Source organism: Platalea leucorodia (genome assembly GCF_965183815.1).
Source record: "Platalea leucorodia genome assembly, chromosome: 5".
In the NCBI taxonomy this organism is placed as follows: Eukaryota; Metazoa; Chordata; class Aves; order Pelecaniformes; family Threskiornithidae; genus Platalea; species Platalea leucorodia.
This window is the reverse complement of record NC_138827.1, coordinates 24996882-25017666: the sequence shown is the minus strand read 5'-3', so window position 1 is coordinate 25017666 and position 20785 is coordinate 24996882. Positions and strand designations below refer to the sequence as shown.

The 20785-nt window shown below is 41.7% G+C and overlaps 1 protein-coding gene across 2 annotated transcripts in view; it reads left to right on the top strand.

Moving 5' to 3' along the window:
• LOC309591304 (uncharacterized protein) overlaps positions 1-20198 on the top strand; it is a 138368-nt gene extending 118170 nt beyond the window's left edge. For both annotated transcript variants that reach the window (XM_082313437.1, XM_082313436.1), the window contains one exon: positions 19351-20198. In XM_082313437.1, coding sequence (XP_082169563.1) covers positions 19351-19505 — 155 coding nt within the window. In that variant the 3' untranslated portion in view covers positions 19506-20198. The remainder of the gene's footprint in view (positions 1-19350) is intronic.
• The last annotated feature ends 587 nt before the right edge of the window (positions 20199-20785 follow it).

Sequence of the window (20785 nt, the reverse complement as noted above, 5' to 3'; positions counted from 1 at the left end):
GACATAGCAACTGGAACTTGTCCTCATCTATTGTTTCTTCCCTGCAGTATATAAAAATTATGAGGTGCCTCATTTCAGCAAATGCCTCTTTCTGATTTCTATAGCTTGCTGATTTTTTTTCTGCATTGGCTTTTGAGTCTTGCATCCCTAAACGGAGCATCATAGGCGGTCATGAGTCACTGTACAGGAACTAAATGTCAAAGTTGAAATAAAGTTCACTGCCACAGTTGGTGTGAACAGTGTGACTGGCGGTGTGTCATTCTCATAGCATGGATGTCTGGGCAGGGGAGAGCTAGGTTGCCCCCCTCTTAGAGGAGAGCATAATTCGACAGAGGTGTCACTGAAAGCACGGCAGCTTCTGCCTTGATGATCTTTAAAACGTACATTTGAAGGATTCAAGAGACCTTGAAAACAAATGTGGTGACCTAAAAGGATATGCAGGGCAAAGTGCCCTCCAAGTCAAGAGAGCCGCCTCTGTGCCGCAGTGTGACTCTGCAGACGTGCTCGCACCCCAGCAGTATGGCGTGTTTTCCCAGAACAGCTGCGTATGGATAATTGAGGTGATCTCAAACTTGAGGTGCCATGCAGAAGGCAAGGCTCTGCTGGGCTCTCTCCTTCAGCCTAATGCTGGAACAGTATGTGAAAATTTTCTGTCTCGGGTCCTCATCTGACCTCCTCTTAACAGAAACCACTATAGCACTTAAGGGGGAGAGCTAAAGGATCGTGATAGAAAACTCTACCCTGCTCCTGTATTAGGAAGTAACACTCAGGCCACTTGTTTTGGCTCATTTCCTGCCCTAATGTCGCCCTTGCCATCATGGGCTCCCTGTGTTGCAACTCATAGTGTTGAAAAGAGGAGAAGATGGAGGAGTCACTATGGCCTTGCTGATGACAGCAGAGACTGGGCTCTTTCTGCTACTGACTTGCCCAGGTAGCTTGAGTAAATTGCTTCAGTGTGCTAAGACTCTGGTTTGTCTTCTGAAAACTGTGGGGGGTTTTTTCAAACTATTTTGAGATCAATGGCTGAAGCCTGTTGTTTCACTATTAAGTGCTACAAAACACAAAAAGTTAAAACATGAAAATTAAAAACAAGAAGCAGAAACAAAAAAGTTGCAAGAATTCCTTGCTACTTAAATTGAGACTTCTTGGGATCAAGGATCATCCTTTCTGAACACTGAGCAAGTGTCAAATGACAACTGTAAATAGTCAATGATGGTTTAGGACCATGGCTTTCGGCTAGGTTGGGCCACTGGGATGGGAACTCAGCACCTTTGATTTCTAGTGGCGTTAAAGGCACACAGCATCTTGCAGTCTGAATGTTAGGTTTTTCTCTTTTCTTATCTGGCTCTAAAGCTTCATTCCCATTGAGTAGAATTCCATAAATAAATAAAATAACTTAAAAAATCCCCAACAACTGACAAACTGCCCTCTTGGTATTTTTAGGTTTTTTATGGAACCTTGTTTATAGAATGTTATTTATAGATTTTTTTTTTTAATGTGCTCCCAGCTAACCTGCCTTGCTGGCTCTTTGCAGAAGCCTCTGCACTACTATAGTACATAGCAGCACCCCTGTAAGTGTCAGCATTCCTCTGCAAAGCTGGCACTTCAGCAAGGACGTGCTAGGTACGTGACCCAGCTCAGGAGGTACGTATTGTCCTACATAAAGTGCCAATGCTGAGCCTGTTCCAGTTTTATTAATTCCCATGGCCTCCATACGGCTTGAACTTTATTGCAGACAAGGATTCATTCTCCTCCTAATTTGTGCCCCTTGGTCATAGTCTGTAATACTTCCTAAGGACAGGAGAGAAAAACTGGGAGCAGTGCATTGTAGAAGTCTGAGCCTGTGGAATAAAATTCAGAGCAAGAAGGAGAGTTGTCAGTTGCTGGAGTTCCCCAAATCAAAGTGAATTAACCAAATCTTTTTAAACAGGAATGAGACAGGGTAGGACTCATGGTTGGAAAGCATCTTGGTAGCAGAGACTTGGAAGATGCAAATGGTAGAGATCTGTGATTCTGAAATGTGTTCCAAATCTGGTCCTTCCAAAGATCAGTTACAGCTGCGCTTTGTGTACCGGTTGTTTGCTACTTGCTGGGACTAGGCTTGGGCTGAATGCCCCTGGTCTCAGAGAGCGTGTAAGGTGCCAGGTCAGAGTCTAAGCATTGCTGACTTGCAGCAGCTGCAGCATGGCTTGGATACTGTCAGGATATTCTGCTTTGCTGTCAGACTCTGAATGTCACATTGACTCTTTGGGCACTTCTGGCCTAAAAGAGCAAGGGTGTGCTTCTGGGACTGAGTCCTTTCCATAGACTCAGCAGAAGTCAGCTGTCATGACACCTAAAAGGCTGGAAGAGCCATGGCTAATGGTAACAGGGGTTAGCTTCAGCTGAAGGAGGCACGTGTCAGAAGTAACTTTTCCCAAAACTTGAGAAAAGGTCAAAGCATGTGGAGCTGGCATTCTGGGACAGTCCTACTGCTTATAACTCATGTAACTCTATCCGTATGAAGCCATTCCCAGCTTTCAGCTCCTTTCCAGGAGCAAGTGAAGCTGTTTCAACTTTATGAAAATACCTGGACATCACACTTACCTTATTGTAGGCCACTTACAGTTTCACCTCTGTCTCATCAGACCCTAAAAATAACTAATTTTTGTCTCCAAAGTCTTGATATCTCTCCAAGTGTGCTCTTATTGCTTTTGGACCTCCAACTCTTGTGAGTCATATCTGCAAATTACATGAGTCGGGTTTCAGTGGTGACCATCTCAAATTGGCTGGCCATTTAAGGTGGAAAAATTCACCATTAGTTCATGCATTTTTATTTGGTCTATGGTCTTCGTGTTGTGAGTCTTTGCCATTTCTCTTTTCTCTTATTTTTTAAAGTAAAATGACATTCAATTTTAAGTTTGCATTCAGGGCCATTGTAAGGAAAACTGCTCTGCTGGCCTTGGAGGCATTATTAACTTCAGATGTCCTTAAAACAGAAAAATGAGTTTCAAGTTCTCTGATTTACCTAAAAGCGGTGGAGTCTACAGGTAACAAATAATACGAGGAGCCTGAGTAGGCCTTGGCAAGCTGAAGGACACTTGGCCAGCATGGCTGTGCTGAGCGGTGATGATGAGTATTGACAGGCACAAGCTGTGGGAAGCATGTAGGTGCCTCCAGGTGCTGCCAGGAGTTTGCAGGGACACTGAGACAAGATCCACTTGCCATGCGGAAGGTAACACAGGAAACATTACGTTTCCCGGAGCAGTGGTGGGGAATGGCAACGAGTGTCCTCTACAAGCTCAAACTTACGAAAAGGAAAGCATATTGTCAGCTGCAGCTTCTGACAGAATGAGGATTGTGGGTTTCTGCATTCAAAACCAAATTTCGTTAAATTGGCAAGCAGCTCCTAGTGCTAATGTGAAGAGTTCTTCCAAACTCTGAGAGAGGGAATTTACACCGTGCTGAAAACAGCAATGAAGTCACACTGCTTCCTTCCTTGCTGCAGCTAGCCTTTGTACTGTGCTTAACATGTTTGCTGTTCCAGAGTAGACAGGGGACTGCTAATACTGTTTGTCTGGAAGATATGAACGTAATATGAGACAGCTATTCAAAGGCTACTGCTGTCTTGCGAGTGATTTATGGTACGCAGGAAAGATTCTGATGTGTCATGCTGCAGGGGGAAAGGAAAGCGGGACCGGGGTCATGAACAAAAAGGAATTTGCTTATCCAATTTCCGTCTCTTTCTGAATTTGATTGGAACTCACAGTTGTCAGGCTGTGTTTAAGTCTCGTCTTTACCAACGCCTCCTTAACTGCGGAAGGTCAAAACCAATTATTGTTTTGCCTCCAGGGACTTTCCTTCTTCAGAGAGACCTTACAGTGGATATTCTTTAAACCCTTTTCCTTCCAATTAAGGCAGCAAATTCCTTTTTTAGAGGGTTTTTCAGGGGGTGGGGGGACAGTAATCGGGAGACTGATAGATTTATCAATAGCCTTGAAAAACAAAGCCTGTATGTCTCAGGAAGCCTGAAATCTAATTCCTTTCAATGACTTTTCTCGCTCTGAACTTTAAATCTGTCATTTCATTACACCGGGAATGGAAAGCCCCTAATTTTCCCAGGCTACAATTTTCCTCTGTTTTTTAACCCTCAAATACCATGTGGATCTGTGCCTCTGAGTACCTGGTGTTTTTCAAGTTAGATAAAAATGTTTAAGTTCTCTTTTTGGTAGGAACTTACAGCTTTATGGACTGGAGGCAGTTGTGAGAAGCTGAACTTACATCAACAGCTGTAGTCTGACAAGTAATTAAGAAGTATTCCAGATCTTCAGGGTGGAAAGGGGGAACATCCTGAGATAGTTTTAGATTTTTTTTTTTCCTTTCCTTTGTATTATGGACAGCGTTGTTTTCAGTTTTATAGACAGTATCTCCTTCTGCTCCAATCCATTGATACCCACTAAAGCCTGTGTCAACAGATGGCTTTTTTTTAATTCACATATGTATCATGGGCTACTGTCATTATTCTTTTACCCATTGGAAGGGTTAAATATACTGTTTCCCCTATATTTTGAATGTGCCATTTGTTGTGGGAGAAATAGCAGCAGAGCAGACAGAAAATAATGTCTCTTGAAAGAGAAAATCCAACTGTAAGGTCGGTGGAGGGAGGCTGCGGAGGAACAGTAGGTAGAGGAAGCGATACTTTGGTATTGCAATTGGTACAATATGTTGCAAAAATACTTCATAATTGCTATTTGTATCAGGATGAACTGTGAAAACATAGTACTTGGTATAAGGTGTAACTGCTGCACTTCACCAGGGACTCCTGTATACTGTAATGTTTAGGTGGCTGAGATTACATTGACTATACTGGCTGCTCCTACAAAAATACTAGATTGTGCATGATATTAAAGGAACTCTGTTTTTCTGGAGCTGGCAGATTTAAGACCCTTGATTAAATGCATTCACAGCTTCACTGAAGAATTGCAGAACTATGATTATGCCATTATAGCTGTGGTCTTGTGGACTGAGAATAAGGACAGGAATTAGGAGATGTGAGTCTTGTTCTTGATCGGCCAGAGTCTGTTTTGTAAGATCCCGGGCAGGTCACTTAAAATGCTTTGGCTACCATTTGGTAGACCTGTTTTAGATGTTTACTTTCGGAGGACTCAGCTCACTCCTTTGACTGTGTTACCCGCAGAGAGAGTGTGGAGTGACTGGCTCAGATGCTCAGGTTTCCATCCTAGATGCCTGCATTTAATCAGATAATTCCTATCATCTGCTGTGCATAATGGGGCTGATGCCCTGTCAGTCAAGATGCTATTTGCAATTGGCTTATAAAGGGTTAATCTATTATGAATGCCTCAATCAGTCCTTACATACAAAGTTAAATAAGTCTAGAGGGTGCTGATAAATGACTTACAATTTACTGTTCCTGTCTGCAACATGCGTATGACAAGGGTTAGCCAGGTATTAATCCTTTCTAAAACATTTATAAATAAAACTGGAATACTGAGTGTGGCTGAAATACTCTTAGGTATGACTCTGAAAGCAGAGGTGCAGAGTACTGTTTTCCTTTGACACGGTGCTAGCCTTTAGCCCTGAGATCGCATCTGGGCAGACATCATAGCAGCAGTAGTAAGAAATATTTTATTGGTTGAAAAGAATGATACCCTTCTTACCCAGAGTAAAAAAAATCATCCAGATCTAATAATAACTTGCTAATCTTGCCCCACCGGACTAGCGCAGATAGCGCAACGGAAATTTCCTTTTCAACTACTGGGAGAGCCGGTCCCCAAGGAGGGCTTTTCTTTTGATAAGGTGTCTCTCCTATCCCGTGCTGCTGAACCAGCCTGAATCAGCACGTCACCATGTGAGTGCAGGAAGATCCCAGTCTCAGCCGCTGAGTCACATGAATAACTGGAATAGTTCTGCAAAGCAGAATTAATTCCCAGAACCTCTTCAGGCATATACCAGCAGGCACATGCTTTTGCTCCAGCATTACTTTACAGCGCTGTGATGTAGTGGAAAGGGCACTACTGATATTTTTAATTGAGATAAAGCAGTTTACCTGGTGTTTAGAGTGTTAAACCTTGCAAGTTTATTGTTGACACTCTCCTGCTTCCAAGAAGATTTAAGAATAAGCCACAACATAACAGGGCTGTTAGGGTTAAGCTCAAATCAACTGTGCAATGACTCAGAGCTTGTAGTCCTTTCAAACCAAGTGTTGGGGAGAGAAGCTTGTTATTATTAACTGTTGAGTAGCTTGTGGTTCATGCAGACTGTTTAGCCAGCAAAGATATCCAAGGAAACTCTCTGGGTTTTTTGATCTATTATACTTCGGCAAAAAAGTCTGAATTACAAGAACAGTAAATCAACAGCCCTGAGATTCTGGTTTAGCAAAGACCTTAGACTACATGCTTGAAATGTGGGCAGAGAGATGAAATTGCCTATAGAACCTTTCAGTCCTAAAATTTGTAAAGGATGCCTGTATGTTAACGAAATGGACTTGTCTAAAACAGGGAAGTGAGGGGATCCAGGTATTGCTCCAAAAAGTGGCCCAGGATGTGGGGGCTGTAATAGGGAAGGAGGATGAAATAGAATAATAGGAAGTCAAGTAGAGGGTTAGTGGTTAATGAAAATTTTGGAAGCTTTTCCTTTTAAGCTGTATTTTATGTTATTTGAATAATAGTGATAAGCTGACCAGACACACGGGGGAATGAAGAAGAAACACCACTTGTACTTCTACCTGTTGCTCTTGAATGAATCATAAATGAATACAGGATAATCTGCTCTACAGTCCAGAAACACTGATAAGAGGAACTGATTTAATTTCTGACCTCTCTTCATTGTTCTAGAATATTAAAGTCGAAGTTTGTGCCATTTCTCTACAAAAAAATATACGTTAGTCCTTCAGAAAACCTTATGTGGTGTTACTCTTGACCTGTTATTTTCAACAACCATCACAGAAGAATATGAAATTCAGAAGTTCAACAAAATTGGGAAATATTACTGAAGAGGAGCTCTAGGGACAGCGTTTAGAAGTCTGGAAGTCTATGCTTTGTATTTTGCCCACAGATGAAAGTGTGGCACTTGCTTGGCCTCAAAGTCAGTACCTTTCCCTGTGATGTATCTGAAACGAATGCTCACTAAAACCAAACTATTTCTGACATCTGTTGCTTGTTTGGATCGCAAAATTTGTGATAATGGTCAGAAGAAAGTGTACAGTCCAGTAGCCATGGAAACCTCATACAGTTTTTTCCTGTTTCTTTTTCTACTTTTTCTAGTGAATGAATTGCTGCTGAATCCAGCTGGATGGCAGCCCGAGAGACTGCAGTCCTCAGCACAGGGCAAACCTAGGCAAAAGCAGTGAGCTTTCTCTTTGCATGTTCTCACCAAAGTGCTATTTTCAGTAAGCAACTTTTTTTCAGGAAGAGTAGTTCAGTGCCTCAGGAAGAGTGACCATTCATTCCCTAGTCTCTCTGGCTATGGCTAGAAAATAAAATAACCCAAACACAAAGTAGCGTATCATGACTCATATCCACATGATTCAACTCCTTCCCCCCCATTCCTGCATCCCAAACAGGTGGCCTCATCCAGACTGCCTCCTGGGAAGAGTCCTTGTCCTTTGCTGTCCCCCAAGTGTGCCCAGGCATCGTCTTGGGACAGCACTAGCTAGGAGAGGCCGGTGCCACGCCAAGGGTGTCCTAAAGGTTACACAACCTGAGAGATCATGGATCAAACCTATACCCTGGTCCTTCTGAGTTCACAGTATAGATATATCCTCTGTGAAAGCTGTAAGCAGGGAAGGCAGATAGTGCCAGTGGTGGTTTTGGTTGTGTGATAGGGACATGAGAACAAGGCCAATGCTGGCAGTCTTCTACTCCAAATCCTAGTTCATGGAAGAACACCTCTCAAACCAGGGAACCCATAGGTAGAACAAGGATGGCCAGGGTTTTCAGGGACTGTCTGAGGTCATCTGGATGTTTTTGCATGGTACCTAAAGCTATAGGATCTTGATCCATTCTTGCTGCACCGAGATGCCACTGCAACTCAGCTGCTAACTTGTGGTATACTGCTGTGCAGTTAAGGTGGTTCAAGCATATCTCATACTGTCTAGATATTGTGCAAATGTTTGCAGTGATGACATATACTTATCAATGCAAGGCATAGGACAGACATACTGTCTGCTGCCAATAAAATGTTTCTCAAATTTGATTTGCACTATCCTATTTTGCAACAAAGAGCACTTGCATAAGGGCTCAGTCCAAGGACTGTTGGTGCTTATAGCAGCTTTCCTGTTGATTTGAGTGGGTTCAGTATTAGGTCCCCAACATTTTAATTGTGACAGCAGCAGCAATGCTGCTGGGCGTGCTCAGCTGCTCCTACAATCACTGCTTTCAAAAAACTAGTTGGTATTTTATAAGGCTGGCCCAGCATTAACTTCTGAGAATCCAGTCAGCACCTTCACCCAAATGAAACCAGTGTGTGGTTTCATCGTTGTCCTCTGAAGGAACTAGATGAGTCCTAAAACTGTACAGCTACTTTGTGTGATATTAATGCATATATTTTGTAGCTCCATCAAAGAAGGGTTAAACAAATATGTAACATGGTTCTGTTCAGCTTTGCCTTTTATTTATTTTCTCCTCAGGCAAACAGGAGGTTGATAGCAAAATCATGATTTTAGGGCTACATGGTTCAGACAATAGATCTGGCTGAGCAGTAAAGCTCAGTTTATGTTCCAAAATGGAGCAGGACAGGTATTTATTATAGGAAAGCCCCCAGAGTGCAATAGTTAGTGGAATGCTCTTTCTATAAAATTTTACAACCAGTTTATAGAATTCCGCAGAGAAGATTGTCAAGATGCAATCTTTATCGTATTTCAGTCCAAATCTCTGTGTGGCTTCTAAACGTCTGTACTAAGTGTGCCTCTAAATGGACTTGTCCCTGGTCACATGGGAAGTGCGTCATGCCAGAACTGATATCATCATTGGATTATCCTACTTGTTAGCACTTTGAATCTTTATAATGCACTTTGAAGTCTTCAGAGGAAGAGCTTCATGGGAATATTTGGAGAGCTTGATTCAGTTCTTAATTGGACTGACTCATGTTGAGTCACCAGGATATCCATTAGCTGCATCTTTAAAATCCAACACTCGGGTTTTCAGAGGACTGTGAGGAAACCAGCCACCCCCAGCTGCTGCTGAGGTTCCATAGCATTGGGATACCTACTTCCACTGTGCTTTCTGGAAAGTGCTGATTTCTAGTCCACCAACCAACACAGGTCTGGCTGCCAAGCCAGCCAATTTCTGTGTTCTTCTGACACCCGGTTGACCAACTGCTTGCCAGGCAGCTTTTGAAAATTATCTCCTACTCCCTGGCTTCAGCATCACTGGCATCTATTACGCACAAAGGGTTCACCACACCCACACCTTGCCATACTGCAGGAAGTATTTGGCTAACAGAGGCAAAGTTAAAAATGCAAGAAGCATTTTCCTTTTCATTTCTAGGAATGGCTTTTTACTCCGTAAATCAGCTCCTTGAACAAAACAGCAAAAGGCAGTGAGTAAGGCACCTGATGACTAAAATAATTTAGGTTGTGGGAAGCAGCAGAATTTGATGTTGAATAAAAATCTGAGTGGGATTCATTTCACCTAACTTAAGCCATCTGAAGTTAAGCATTCAGTCTAAGCAAGTCATCCAACTCTTGATCTGTTGTCAATGGGGACAAGTAGCTGCTCTTGAGATGGTGACTCACCCTGTCTGTCTTCGTTCTGCTGGGCTGAAATGAATTGCCCTTTGAAGTTGCTTCCTAATACCACTTCCTAATACTCTACAAAGTATGTAGAAAATCTGGGGTGGGTAGTTTAGTATTACTGGTTGATGTTAGACAGCTAAAGTTAGGTAAGAAAAAGCCTAGCACTAATACATTGCCATGTGCAAAGGACCATATTTAATAAAAGAGAACACTGTTTATTAAGCCAAAGTCTGACTTGTATGAAAACAATCATGGGAATTGCCTGAACTGTATATAATCAACCAGACATAACTGGTCCCCGAAACAGTCGTACTGGCACTGACAGATACACGGATGTGGGGTAGAGCATCTGCTCCTGCTTTGCAGGGATACTGTGAATGCTAGCAGTTTTTCACTTAACCTCATTCCAGACATGCCCGTGTACTGAAAATGTCTTAGTAGCTTTCTTTTCCATTATAGGTGGCACTTGTAGCAGCTTTTAGCTCATTACCACTCCTTTTGGGGTGGAAAAAAGGGAGGCGTATAATCTATGGACCACCTTGCAAATCTGTGCTCTACAAGGCCCTTTCCTAGAGGAAGACATTTGCTTCATTCTGTAGCAACACCACCACAGAATGGACGACAGATGAGAGAATGAGCAATTCCAACTATTAGGATAATGAAGGGAAAAGAATCAGGCCACTCGCTCATAAAATGAAATTTTGGCAAACTTCGCCATATGTGTGTTCTGGACCCACTTTATTTTACTTCTCTTTGAGGATCCAGAGAAGGATCTACAAACCCCAGCAACATTATAGGGCTGCTGAAATTCCCATCATGTAGATGCAATTTGAGCCAAGATTTGCAAGCTTGTGTTTGATAGAGTAAAAAAAAATCCCTACAAGGTGTTTGCAGAATTGAGGGTAAGCTACTAATGCTACAGCCTCACCTGAGGTGTGATTTTGCTTATTCATTTTGTTACAATAAACCTCTAAAACTAAGAAAAATGAGTCCTGTCTTAGACTCACTAAAAAGACCCCATGAAATGATGCAAGGGATCTGTGACAGCTCTCTCTGAATAGCAGAAGGTTTGACTTGAGAGTAACTGTGGGCAATTAAATACTGAATATAATAAGAGGAATATTTCCTTTGTGTTTCTTACGACATTTCTTTGGTTAATTATATCATGCATCTATTGAATATGTAAAGCATGCTGCTAAAAATGTTCCACTTCAAAAATTAATAAAAATATGCCAGAAAACTAGCTGTGTTATGAATAATACTAGAAATGTTACAAATAATGACGACTATGGAGCCAACGGGCCTACTCCCACAAGTAAAAATTATCCGGCATGAATAAGAATTGCAGGATGACAACTATAGTACTTTAAATCTTTGAAACACTTCACACATTTTTCACCCTAGAGACACCTTGCAACAAAAGAAGAGGAGAGATGCAGGACCTGATCCTGTACTGTTACGTCAAACGGACCTTTGCCAATGACTTCAACAGGTCTAGGATCAAGCTGTATAATTTGCCTAAGGTTGAACTGGATGTCAGTGGCAGGATGAGCTCAGGCTTCTGGACTCCAGCCCTGTGTACTGTCTGTGAGAGCATACGACCACTTACACAGTGTTATCTTTTAGCATGGTGGTGACTGTATAAATCACTCCTGCCTTTCAGTTTCGTATCATTTTAATATTAACAGGGCTAGAAGTTTAGGAAATAGCATTATGATGTCCCAACCCAAACTACTGTATGATTATATGGATATATATATATATGCGTGTACACATATATATATTTATACACCCACACCCACCACCCCCACATACTTAAGAGCTGGGCATGATCTGATTTACCTAAAACAGCCTGTGGACCATGAAGACTAAGGCTGTTTTAAGGCTTTCTTTCTGATGGCCACACTTATCCCCCCTTGGATCCTAGGAGAAAGAGCAGTAGAGGTGAAATACAGGGGGGGTAGTAAGGGCTGAAGCAGACCAAAATGGAAGGGCTTAGGGGACAGTGTAGAAGTTACTGCTTTTTTTTTCAGAAGATTGACAGATGTGTAATTCTGGAATAAAACCCACGATCTGAAAACAGAAGGGATTGGCAGAGCTAGACAGCAAGGGGAAGGGGCGAACCTGGCCCTGGTTTCCGCTTGCATTTTGGGCCTATTCCTGCTGTTGTATCACTCAGTGATGTTTGGCATCCTTCTGCTTGCAGATTGTTATTCCGGAAGAAAATCAGTTGGGCTGACTGACAGTATGCTGGATATGTTGTCCTAGGGATAACATTTGCTACATAAGCTGAGGACTCGATGTAGACAGTGTACTTGCGTTTTGCCCACGCCTGCACGTGCGTAATTCCCATTGATGTTGCTGATGCTTGTTTGTGAAAAGGCTAAGTGAAGCCCCAAGTTATTTCACTTTGCACTATCAATATTTCAGTCTGAACTAATAGCTGTATTTATGGGGACTGATCAAGTCTGATTGAAGTTTTTCCACAGATATTACAGGGCTTTGGGCTGGGCCCTAACAAAGGCCAGATTTTTAAATTTATTACCACATTGCAAAAATGTTCTACATTATTTGCTTATTGTTGAGTAATATTTGATTTTGGAAACTTTTTTCTCTTCCTATAGTAGAATGAGAAATCTGGAAAATCATTGTTTTATGAACAGAACTGGTAAAAAAATGTGAGACATACTGTAACTTCTTAAATGATAAATTAATCTATCAAAAACCCACAACACTGGACACTCAAAGGGAAAGATGTGTCAGGAAGGAGAACCAAGCTTTTCATGGGTTGTATCCTTATTTTAGGCAACAGTGCCTTGTTCCTGTTTTATTCTTTGCCAGATTTTCCTTTTATCTTGCTTTAGTTACTATGCTCGGCTTTCTTGAAAAAGAATGTATAACATGGAATGACACCTGAATGGTTAGAAAGATAGTTCACCATCATATCTTTGTTCATGAAGACTGTCCTTGAAAAAAGGTAAGTGCTGCTAGGATTATTTTAGCCAAGTTTTCTAAGGAAACAAGACTCACCACCCGTATGTATGTGGCAGTCTGTTAGTCCCTTTCTAGTAATCCTTGATGGTTTTGGCTGATATAAACCAAATTTGACTGGGAAGCAGAGGTCAAATACATAAAGTTCCTATAGATTTTGTGCAAATAGCTGGCCAGTTGAAGATCTTCTTAATGTCCCTTATCAGGGAAATGCAAACACAACCCCTGTATCAGAGTCCACATGGTAAAGGCAGAGTGGGAAGCAGGTTTCTTTTGTCCCAGTGCTCATGGAACTGCTTAGAGAGCAGTGAGTTCATCCCTCTCTAAAAAGAAAAGCAGCATATTGGCTGCTTCATGACTGCTTCATGAAGAAAAGGTGCTTTTCAGAGGGCTTTAGCGAAGAAGGTGCCACCCCATACTAGTAAAGACTTTGCACATGGAAAAAAAATAGAGGTTTAAAAATTAAAGAGAAAGATCCAAATGAAAAGGCACAAAGATACAGAGGTGGCAGGAGAAGGGATGAGTGAAGGATGTTGAGAGATGTTGACTGGACCAGATGGGTGGGCAGTACCTCCTTGTGTCTGGCCGAGCATTGGGATGCAAAGCTTCACAGTTGTTTCAGAGCACATGAACAAGCAAAAGGATTAAGTAAAAGAGGTGTCATATGCAGAAGAGGGAGTGAGGAAGCTGATCTTAACAGCTACATTTTTCTATGTATGCTGCATCCTTCTAGAACCACTGCACAAGAGAGACGTAATTTAAGAACTCTTATCTTCTTGGCAGAAGCAGAAACTGGTACAGAGTGGGACAGGGGGTACTTCCAGTTAAGAATGGCTGGGTCTGTCCCTCTGGGCAAGAACGCTGGATATTTTTTCCCTGAAATAACACAGTCCCTTTCCCTCCTTCTTATGCTTTATCTAGACCCTGTAATTACTGAAAGCAAAGGGAGTTTCCATTGTATTTCTTCAGCTTTTGCTGGTCTTTCATATCTTACTCTATTTCAGATATCAGAGAAGATCTTTTTAGGGCTTAATTCTTAGCAAATGTGGAGGTTTATGAGAACTGATTTTTAGTGCCAAATTAGTGTACTTGCTGTGCCCCTCTCAGAGTTAGTGAGAAGAATAAGGTAGGGTGTGAACACCCAACATTTCAGCAAGTCCGTGATAACTGCCTGGATGCTCGCTTTTACCCTTGGAAAGTGGAAGTTAGCTCACTTCTCTTTTCCTGAAGGCAGCTTATTTTATGTTTACTGAAAACAAAGGCAAAGCAATAAAGCCACTTTAAGAAGTTCCTTCTACTCTTGGAAGTTCATTTCTGCCCTCGTGCTGCAGGTTACTGTCTCCTCTTGGTGCCAGTCCAACTGTGTGTGGAGGTGTGCTTCAAATTTGATCATGGAAATAATCTGGGCTAAAGAAAACTGTCAGCCCCCCTGGTTTTTATTTGGATTTTTTTTTTTTTACTTGGGTTATTTCAGTGATCCAGTTCCCCATGTAGTTCCACAAACAGTTGTCTTGCCACACAAATGGGTGGCAAGCGTAGCACAGGGGCCGAAGCAAAGGATGGGGAAAGCCTTGCTGCTGTCATAAGGTATCACTGAACTCTGATCGCACAACTCCCTGCTGAGCAGCGGAAATGCTTTGGTTTCACTTGCTTTAGCTTGTTTCTGTATTCACGACTAAGGCCTACTAGTAGCTATTCGCTGTATCTTTCTTAAGCAAATTACCATAAGTGCATTTCATGAAATAAATTCAAACCTCACTAAAGCTTTTTTAACTTATTGACTTTAAGACCTGATCCTGCTTCCACTGTCATAAGTGACAGAACTCTCCTGATAGTGAGGCTGGCCACAAAATTGTAAAAGTCATTGTAAATGCTTTAATACCAATGGATTTAGGGATTTTCTCAAGCACTTTATAGTTATATTCCCAGCTTTGTCTCTGTTTCACTGTCAATTGTCTACTGTTCTCCCTAATCCTCCCTGGGCTTTCTGGAGCTCTATCTTCCTGTCCCACTGGCAGATAAAAATTTGTTGTTGCTAGCTTTAATGTTCTCGATGTATTGACATCTCACTCCTTTCATGTAAATGTAAGAATGTTTTGGTGTTTTCTTTTAGTCTTGAATTGTTTAAAGATAATTCATTCAATCTATTATTCTGTTCCTATTAGCAACCCAACATCTGAGCTTTTAATTACTCTAACCTTGCTGTTTAATTAGTTAAAGCTTGCTCATCACTTTCAAAATTGGAAGTATTAAACACTTCTGCAACATGATTATTTTATATTTGCTGAATGATTAGCATCAGGACGTTTTAACCTTCTCTTTATATCCATTGATGGAGCAATATCCCTTGCCATTTCCCTCCAGAAACCAGAGACATAGACCAAAACAATCCATAGAGTAATTTCTTTAACATCATTTGGCTTCTGACAGGGAGAGATTTAGCTCTGTGCTACTTATCATTGTCTTTGCCTCAGCTTTCCCCACTTTTATGGTCCTCTTTCTGCTACGGATCCTTTTCAAGTCATTGCTTAAATGGATCCCAGAAAGACTTGGGCATAGTGCTGCCGATGCATTTTGTTGCAGAACCCACTTGCCCATACCAGGAACGTATTCGTGATGCACTTATTTTGATTTATGCACTGGGAGATCAAAAGTCAGTGCACCTAGGTTGATTATAAGTACAGAATTATACCCCTTATCCAGTAACAGTGAATGTGGAAACAGCTGTACTGTGTTGGTCTTCTTCAGGCGAAGGAGAGCAGGCAGTTATCTAGGTATCACTGAAGCTGTGTGAATATTCACACTGAAAAACTAAACAACCCCCCTCAGAACTTAAATCTTCTTTTTTAAGGCAATTTACCTGCAAAAGAGATGTAGATTTATTATTCAATAGTAGTCAACAAGTGATTCTGATACTTAAGTCTTGTGAATTACTTGTATTCTCCAGGACCATTACTTTTAAATGTTAGCTCTTATCATTACTGCTTGTTATTTGCCACTTAAGCCACCATGTGTTGTTTCCTTATCGCTAACTAGATAACTCCCAAACCCACAAAGCCTCATCACTTTAGTAAGGCTTTTTTTCTGAGGCTGATTTATGCCAAGAGAGTTGCATGAACACTTACAGCAATGCTCTCTGAACATACTCCCTCCTGTAACTCTCTGTTGTGAACAAGTAAAAGATGAGAATATGGTTGAAGCAAATTTAGTTTGTATGCATGTATACCTTTTGGTTACACTTGACCAAGTTATAGCATTGTTGCAAGAGATCTCAGTGAGAGAAATATTTGAGTTTCTAGTCTACACTAATTTTGAGACATGGAAAAATTATGATAGTAATAGAAACAGGGAGTTCTTCAGATTCAATTTTCAAGACGACCATTAGAGACTTTTTTCTTATATAATTTCCAATCTTTTCCTACTCAGCTTTGATAATAAATATCCCTTGAGGACAGCAAACATGAATCTATTGAGAATCTTGGACGAGGGGTTTTAATGATTTAATTTAAAGTGCTGTTCGTTCAATTCTTGCAATCTGTCTGTCTCTTTCTTCAATTCCTTATGTTTTTACTCAGAGAATTCTCCCTTCCAATTAAGTGAATGAACCTTAGAATTGAGTAAGCCTGTCATAGGAAGTAAAATGAATATGACTGATTTTTATAATATAAATTGGAAGCAATTACCAGTTTTCTATCTTCATGCTTGCTCGGAAAATTTACACTTAACCCAGCAATACACCTTAATTAAAGGCTTATCTATCTATCTATATAACCTTCTCCTTCTAGCAAAAGTCCTTCTGTGAGCTATATTAAATTTACTACAGCTTCATCTCTTTATTAATAACCTTTTCGTATATTTTCAATTAAGTTTCTGGTCACATTATAGCACTGAGGTAAGAGCTCTGTCTGACCTTTAATAGGATATGGATAATAGAACATCTTTGGCTCGTGTTCTCCTTTGGTAGCACAACCTCCCACTTTTACTAAAAACATCTATGGAATTTGTAGACGGCTAAACGTGCGTGTTGCATCAAGAGAGACTACACCAGACGGCAGTAAAACTGGATGGACATCCATTCACAGTCTCTGAGACTAGACAGTGCTTAAACAACCTCACTTTTTCTAGGTTTTATGGCAAACATCAGTGGGAAACCGTGAATGACTCTTAACATAAGACAAAAATATTTTATTTTGACTGATATTTTCCATATGGCAAGTCATGCTTCTCCCCACATGAACCCTAAGGAGTGTATGTGGGGCAGAGGGTTACTTTCAGATCATTAGGACCAGATCATATCTGAATTCAGATGTTAATGTTCTGGGATTTGGACACCAAGTAGAATGGACAATTCAGAATAGTAAGGAATGTTTATGCTCCCTTCAAACCCAAATTATTTCTGGGTGGGAAGGGTATATTTGGTAGCCAGCCAGAGTTTTGTCAATATGAATATCTGAACCAGCTGCTTTTCTTGCTGTTCTCCCATGGTTGGGTTAATCTGTTCTTCTTTATGTCTTGGTCTTTTTTCTTCTAACCTGTAACTCATGATGCTCTTAAGAATTTTACTGCCAGAGGCACCTATCATGTATTTTTCTCTTGATAGGTGATTATCATTTTACTTCATTGAGTAAGAAAACCCAGCTCCTCTTCAGCTCCATTTTTTTTTGTTCCTGGATCAGCCTTTTCCTAATTTAGTTTAACAAATCATACAACCAGCCTCAGCTGAAAGTTGCCAAAACACAAAGGGGACATAGTAAGTTAAATTTGCCAAGGTGACATATCTCTGCATTGATTCCTGTTGATATTTCTGTCTCCATGGATGTCTGAGTGTTTAAGAAACCTCATCTGGCACATCCACATAAAGTGGGGTCTAAAGATCAAAGCAGTAATTTTGTCCCAGATGAGGTGGGGCTTGATATTTCAGATGGAGAATTTGATCTGTGGCAGACCCTCACTGGATGCCAAGGGAAGAGCTCTGGGACAGGCTTGGCTCAGGGCAGGGGTGCCACTCCTGCAACGATGTGACTCACAGTTATTCCCACATGGGTTTGTCCTATTGACTTGAATGCATATTTCACTGAATTACTGGTTGAACCTGCTGGTAAATGTGCCGTATCAAAGAGTTGTGGAGCAATATCTTCCTCAGGCGGGTGCTTGGCTCTGAGCACTGCTTTGGAAGTAGCTGAGATCCGCAGATAACGCTCATGGAGGCTGCGTTATTTCCGAGGCAGTCCTGCCTTGGTTTAGACGCAGTCCAATGCATCTTGCCCTGGAGCAGCAGAATCTAACAGTCACTGTCTGGGCTGTTTCACCCTTAGTCAGCAGGACTCACACTTCATCACTGTTCAAACTGAAAACGTATTCATCATCATCATCGTTTGTACACCTGTCACGATACCGCCTTCAGCTCTACCAGTATTTCCAGCCCAGTCCACCCATTTACCAGCTTCTTCCACAATTATTTCCATACTTCCTTCTGTGTCATAGCCTATGTTCCTGGTATGAACTCCCTGACTTTTTCCACCAGTCGTTGCATATTTAGCCTCTCTTAAATACACATTTCAGCATGTTTTTCTACAGAACTGAATTTACTTCTACACATATTAGGTTTTGTTCCCATTCTCCTACCCGCTTTCTACTTCCCTGTCTGTCCTGAGACTGTGGATTGAGGAACAATCCCTTGTTTAACATGCATGCAAAGCATGCAAACACATGCTAAATAATTATGCAAATATTTTTCAATTGCTTTCATTGTGATTTTTATTATCGTTGTTTTGGTCTTATGATGGAAAGCGGAAGCCGAGTGAACCAAAGTACCTGGCTGCGAGTGGAGCTGGGACTGGACCCTGAATTTCCCCATTCCTGTTCGGGCTAGGGCACATGACTGTCTCCTCTGCACGTTCTCCCCTGGAAAATTTTTATTTACAGAAATAGAAGTTCTGGAATTTGCATAACTTTGTAGCAGCAGTTTCTGTACTATGCTCAAAAGACCTTTTTTTTTTATATTCAGGCCATGCCAGCTACATTTCTGCTAAATTATAGTAAAGGAGATTACTGTGAACACTGAATACTTCTCTACTGTTACATTTCCTACTGTGAGTTTGCTGTAGTTGCTACCAGGCTGTTCTGTTATTGGGAACAGGAGGGAGTGGCATAAGAGAAAGCATTTCTTTTGAAATGTGGTGCACATTGGAAAGGGTCTCCAGAGCCATGTGTCTGGGAATTGCACTCAGGCTTGTGTTTTGGGGGCTGTTAATGAAGTGTAGTCCTAATTGCAGAGGAGGGAAGGGACTGTGAAGCAGCAGATCTCTCTGTAGATGAGGCACAGGAGGAAACAGGAGGCCAAAGCCAAGGAGGGAGCTGCTGTAAGCAGTGCTGGTGCTCTGGGACCGGTCTCCTATCAACACCAAAGCAGCAGACTCATCCCTAAGGTGCTGTCAGCTTTGCCCCCACAGCCTTCAGGCTGGCTTCTGCTGCTTGGAGGGCCAGCACAGCAGAGAGTAGCAGGGCTGGGTGCTCCAGAGGTATGGAGAGAGAGTTCACCGAGTGATGCACCATCTCCTCCTGTCACATGCTAACAGAGGACTGGCAGCCCACTTTATTTGTCGTCCCTTTCTTTCCCTCTTCAGGTAAATCCACCTCCCATCCAGTGGCCACTTCCAAACCAGGGCTGAACATGCAATGCCGAAAGGAGAGGACAGAGTGCTCTGGGAGACAGACACACAGGATTTCCTCCCCGCTGCCAACTCAGCCCCTAACAATCAGCTTGTTTTCCTGGATATAATTTTAGAAAGAACTGGAAGGAAGGAAACCTTTCCTGCAACTTTCATTTCTGGAATGAAATAATTTCTGGATCTCACTTCTGGAACACCTGTTCCGCTTGCTAAGAGGTGAACACAAGGGATTTAAGGGAAGGAACTGAGCTCTGACCCTCTGTCCAGACACTCCTGCAACTGCTTCTGCTGTCCATCATCTCCCTCACCTTGCACAGGAGACATTGGGAGGGGCTGAAGACATGGTAGGAAGAGCCTGAACATGTTGTGCAAAGTAACACATCCTTCAGTTGCTCAAAGGGACGCTTCAGTTGCTCAAAGGGACGCTGAGGAATGCCACAGTGCTGGAATGCCATGGATCTGTGGAAAGACCTTCTGGAAAGAAGTTGAGGGGAAGCAGAGATATCAGGCAGCTTGGAAGATGGGATACCAAGGAATTTTGCAAGAGGAGGGCTTGGGCTGAGTGAGATGCCTGGCAAGGGAATGAATTTGCTGGAAACTGAGGAGAAGACATATGCACAATATTCAGTTCCTTTGTGATTTAATCCAAAATCATTCCGTGTTTTCCATTTTTCAGAAAGCCCTAGTTCTCCTATCACCTGATTATGTGAGGCTTTCTGCCTTCAATTAAAAATAATTCTACTGGTTCTTCAGGTCATAGAGAAAAGCTTTGCACAGTTAATCCAGTTTGAAAGGCTGAAAGCCTAGAGTGCAAACTGCATCCCTTTGGGGTAATGTGTGGGTTTCCTAGTGGCATTCACTGTATTACTTTTTTAGAAGTCACCAAGAGCCAGTCAGAGCTGCAACACGTATTTGGGTTTTTAGGCCATGCATTCTACCTAAAATGTGGTAGATCTGTGGGAGGAAGATGGAACAGCCCAGAAATGGCATAATTTTGACACATGGAAGACAGTGATTCAGTTATTTCACAGGTACATGGACTACTGCAAATATGCAGCTCGTAAAAGTCTTGACAGTTTTTAAAGAAGCAGTTTGATAGTGTCACTCCCCATATCATCATGCCAACTGGTCATTTTGTTTTCCATATAAGCAGAGGGCTCAGGGAACAGGTGAGCACTTGGTTGGCCTGAGGAAATGTAAGTGTCTTCTAAGGAAGAAGCATTGTTCATGGAGCTTTAATTGACATTTCTTGATCTGGACTTGTTCTGTGAATGAGGAGAAGACCTCAGTCTTTGAGGATGCTAACCCAGCACTTCTTGCTGACCTTAAATTCACCTACGTAATTTAAACCAAATCGATGTACAAGTGACACAATTTCTGCTGAGAAAGT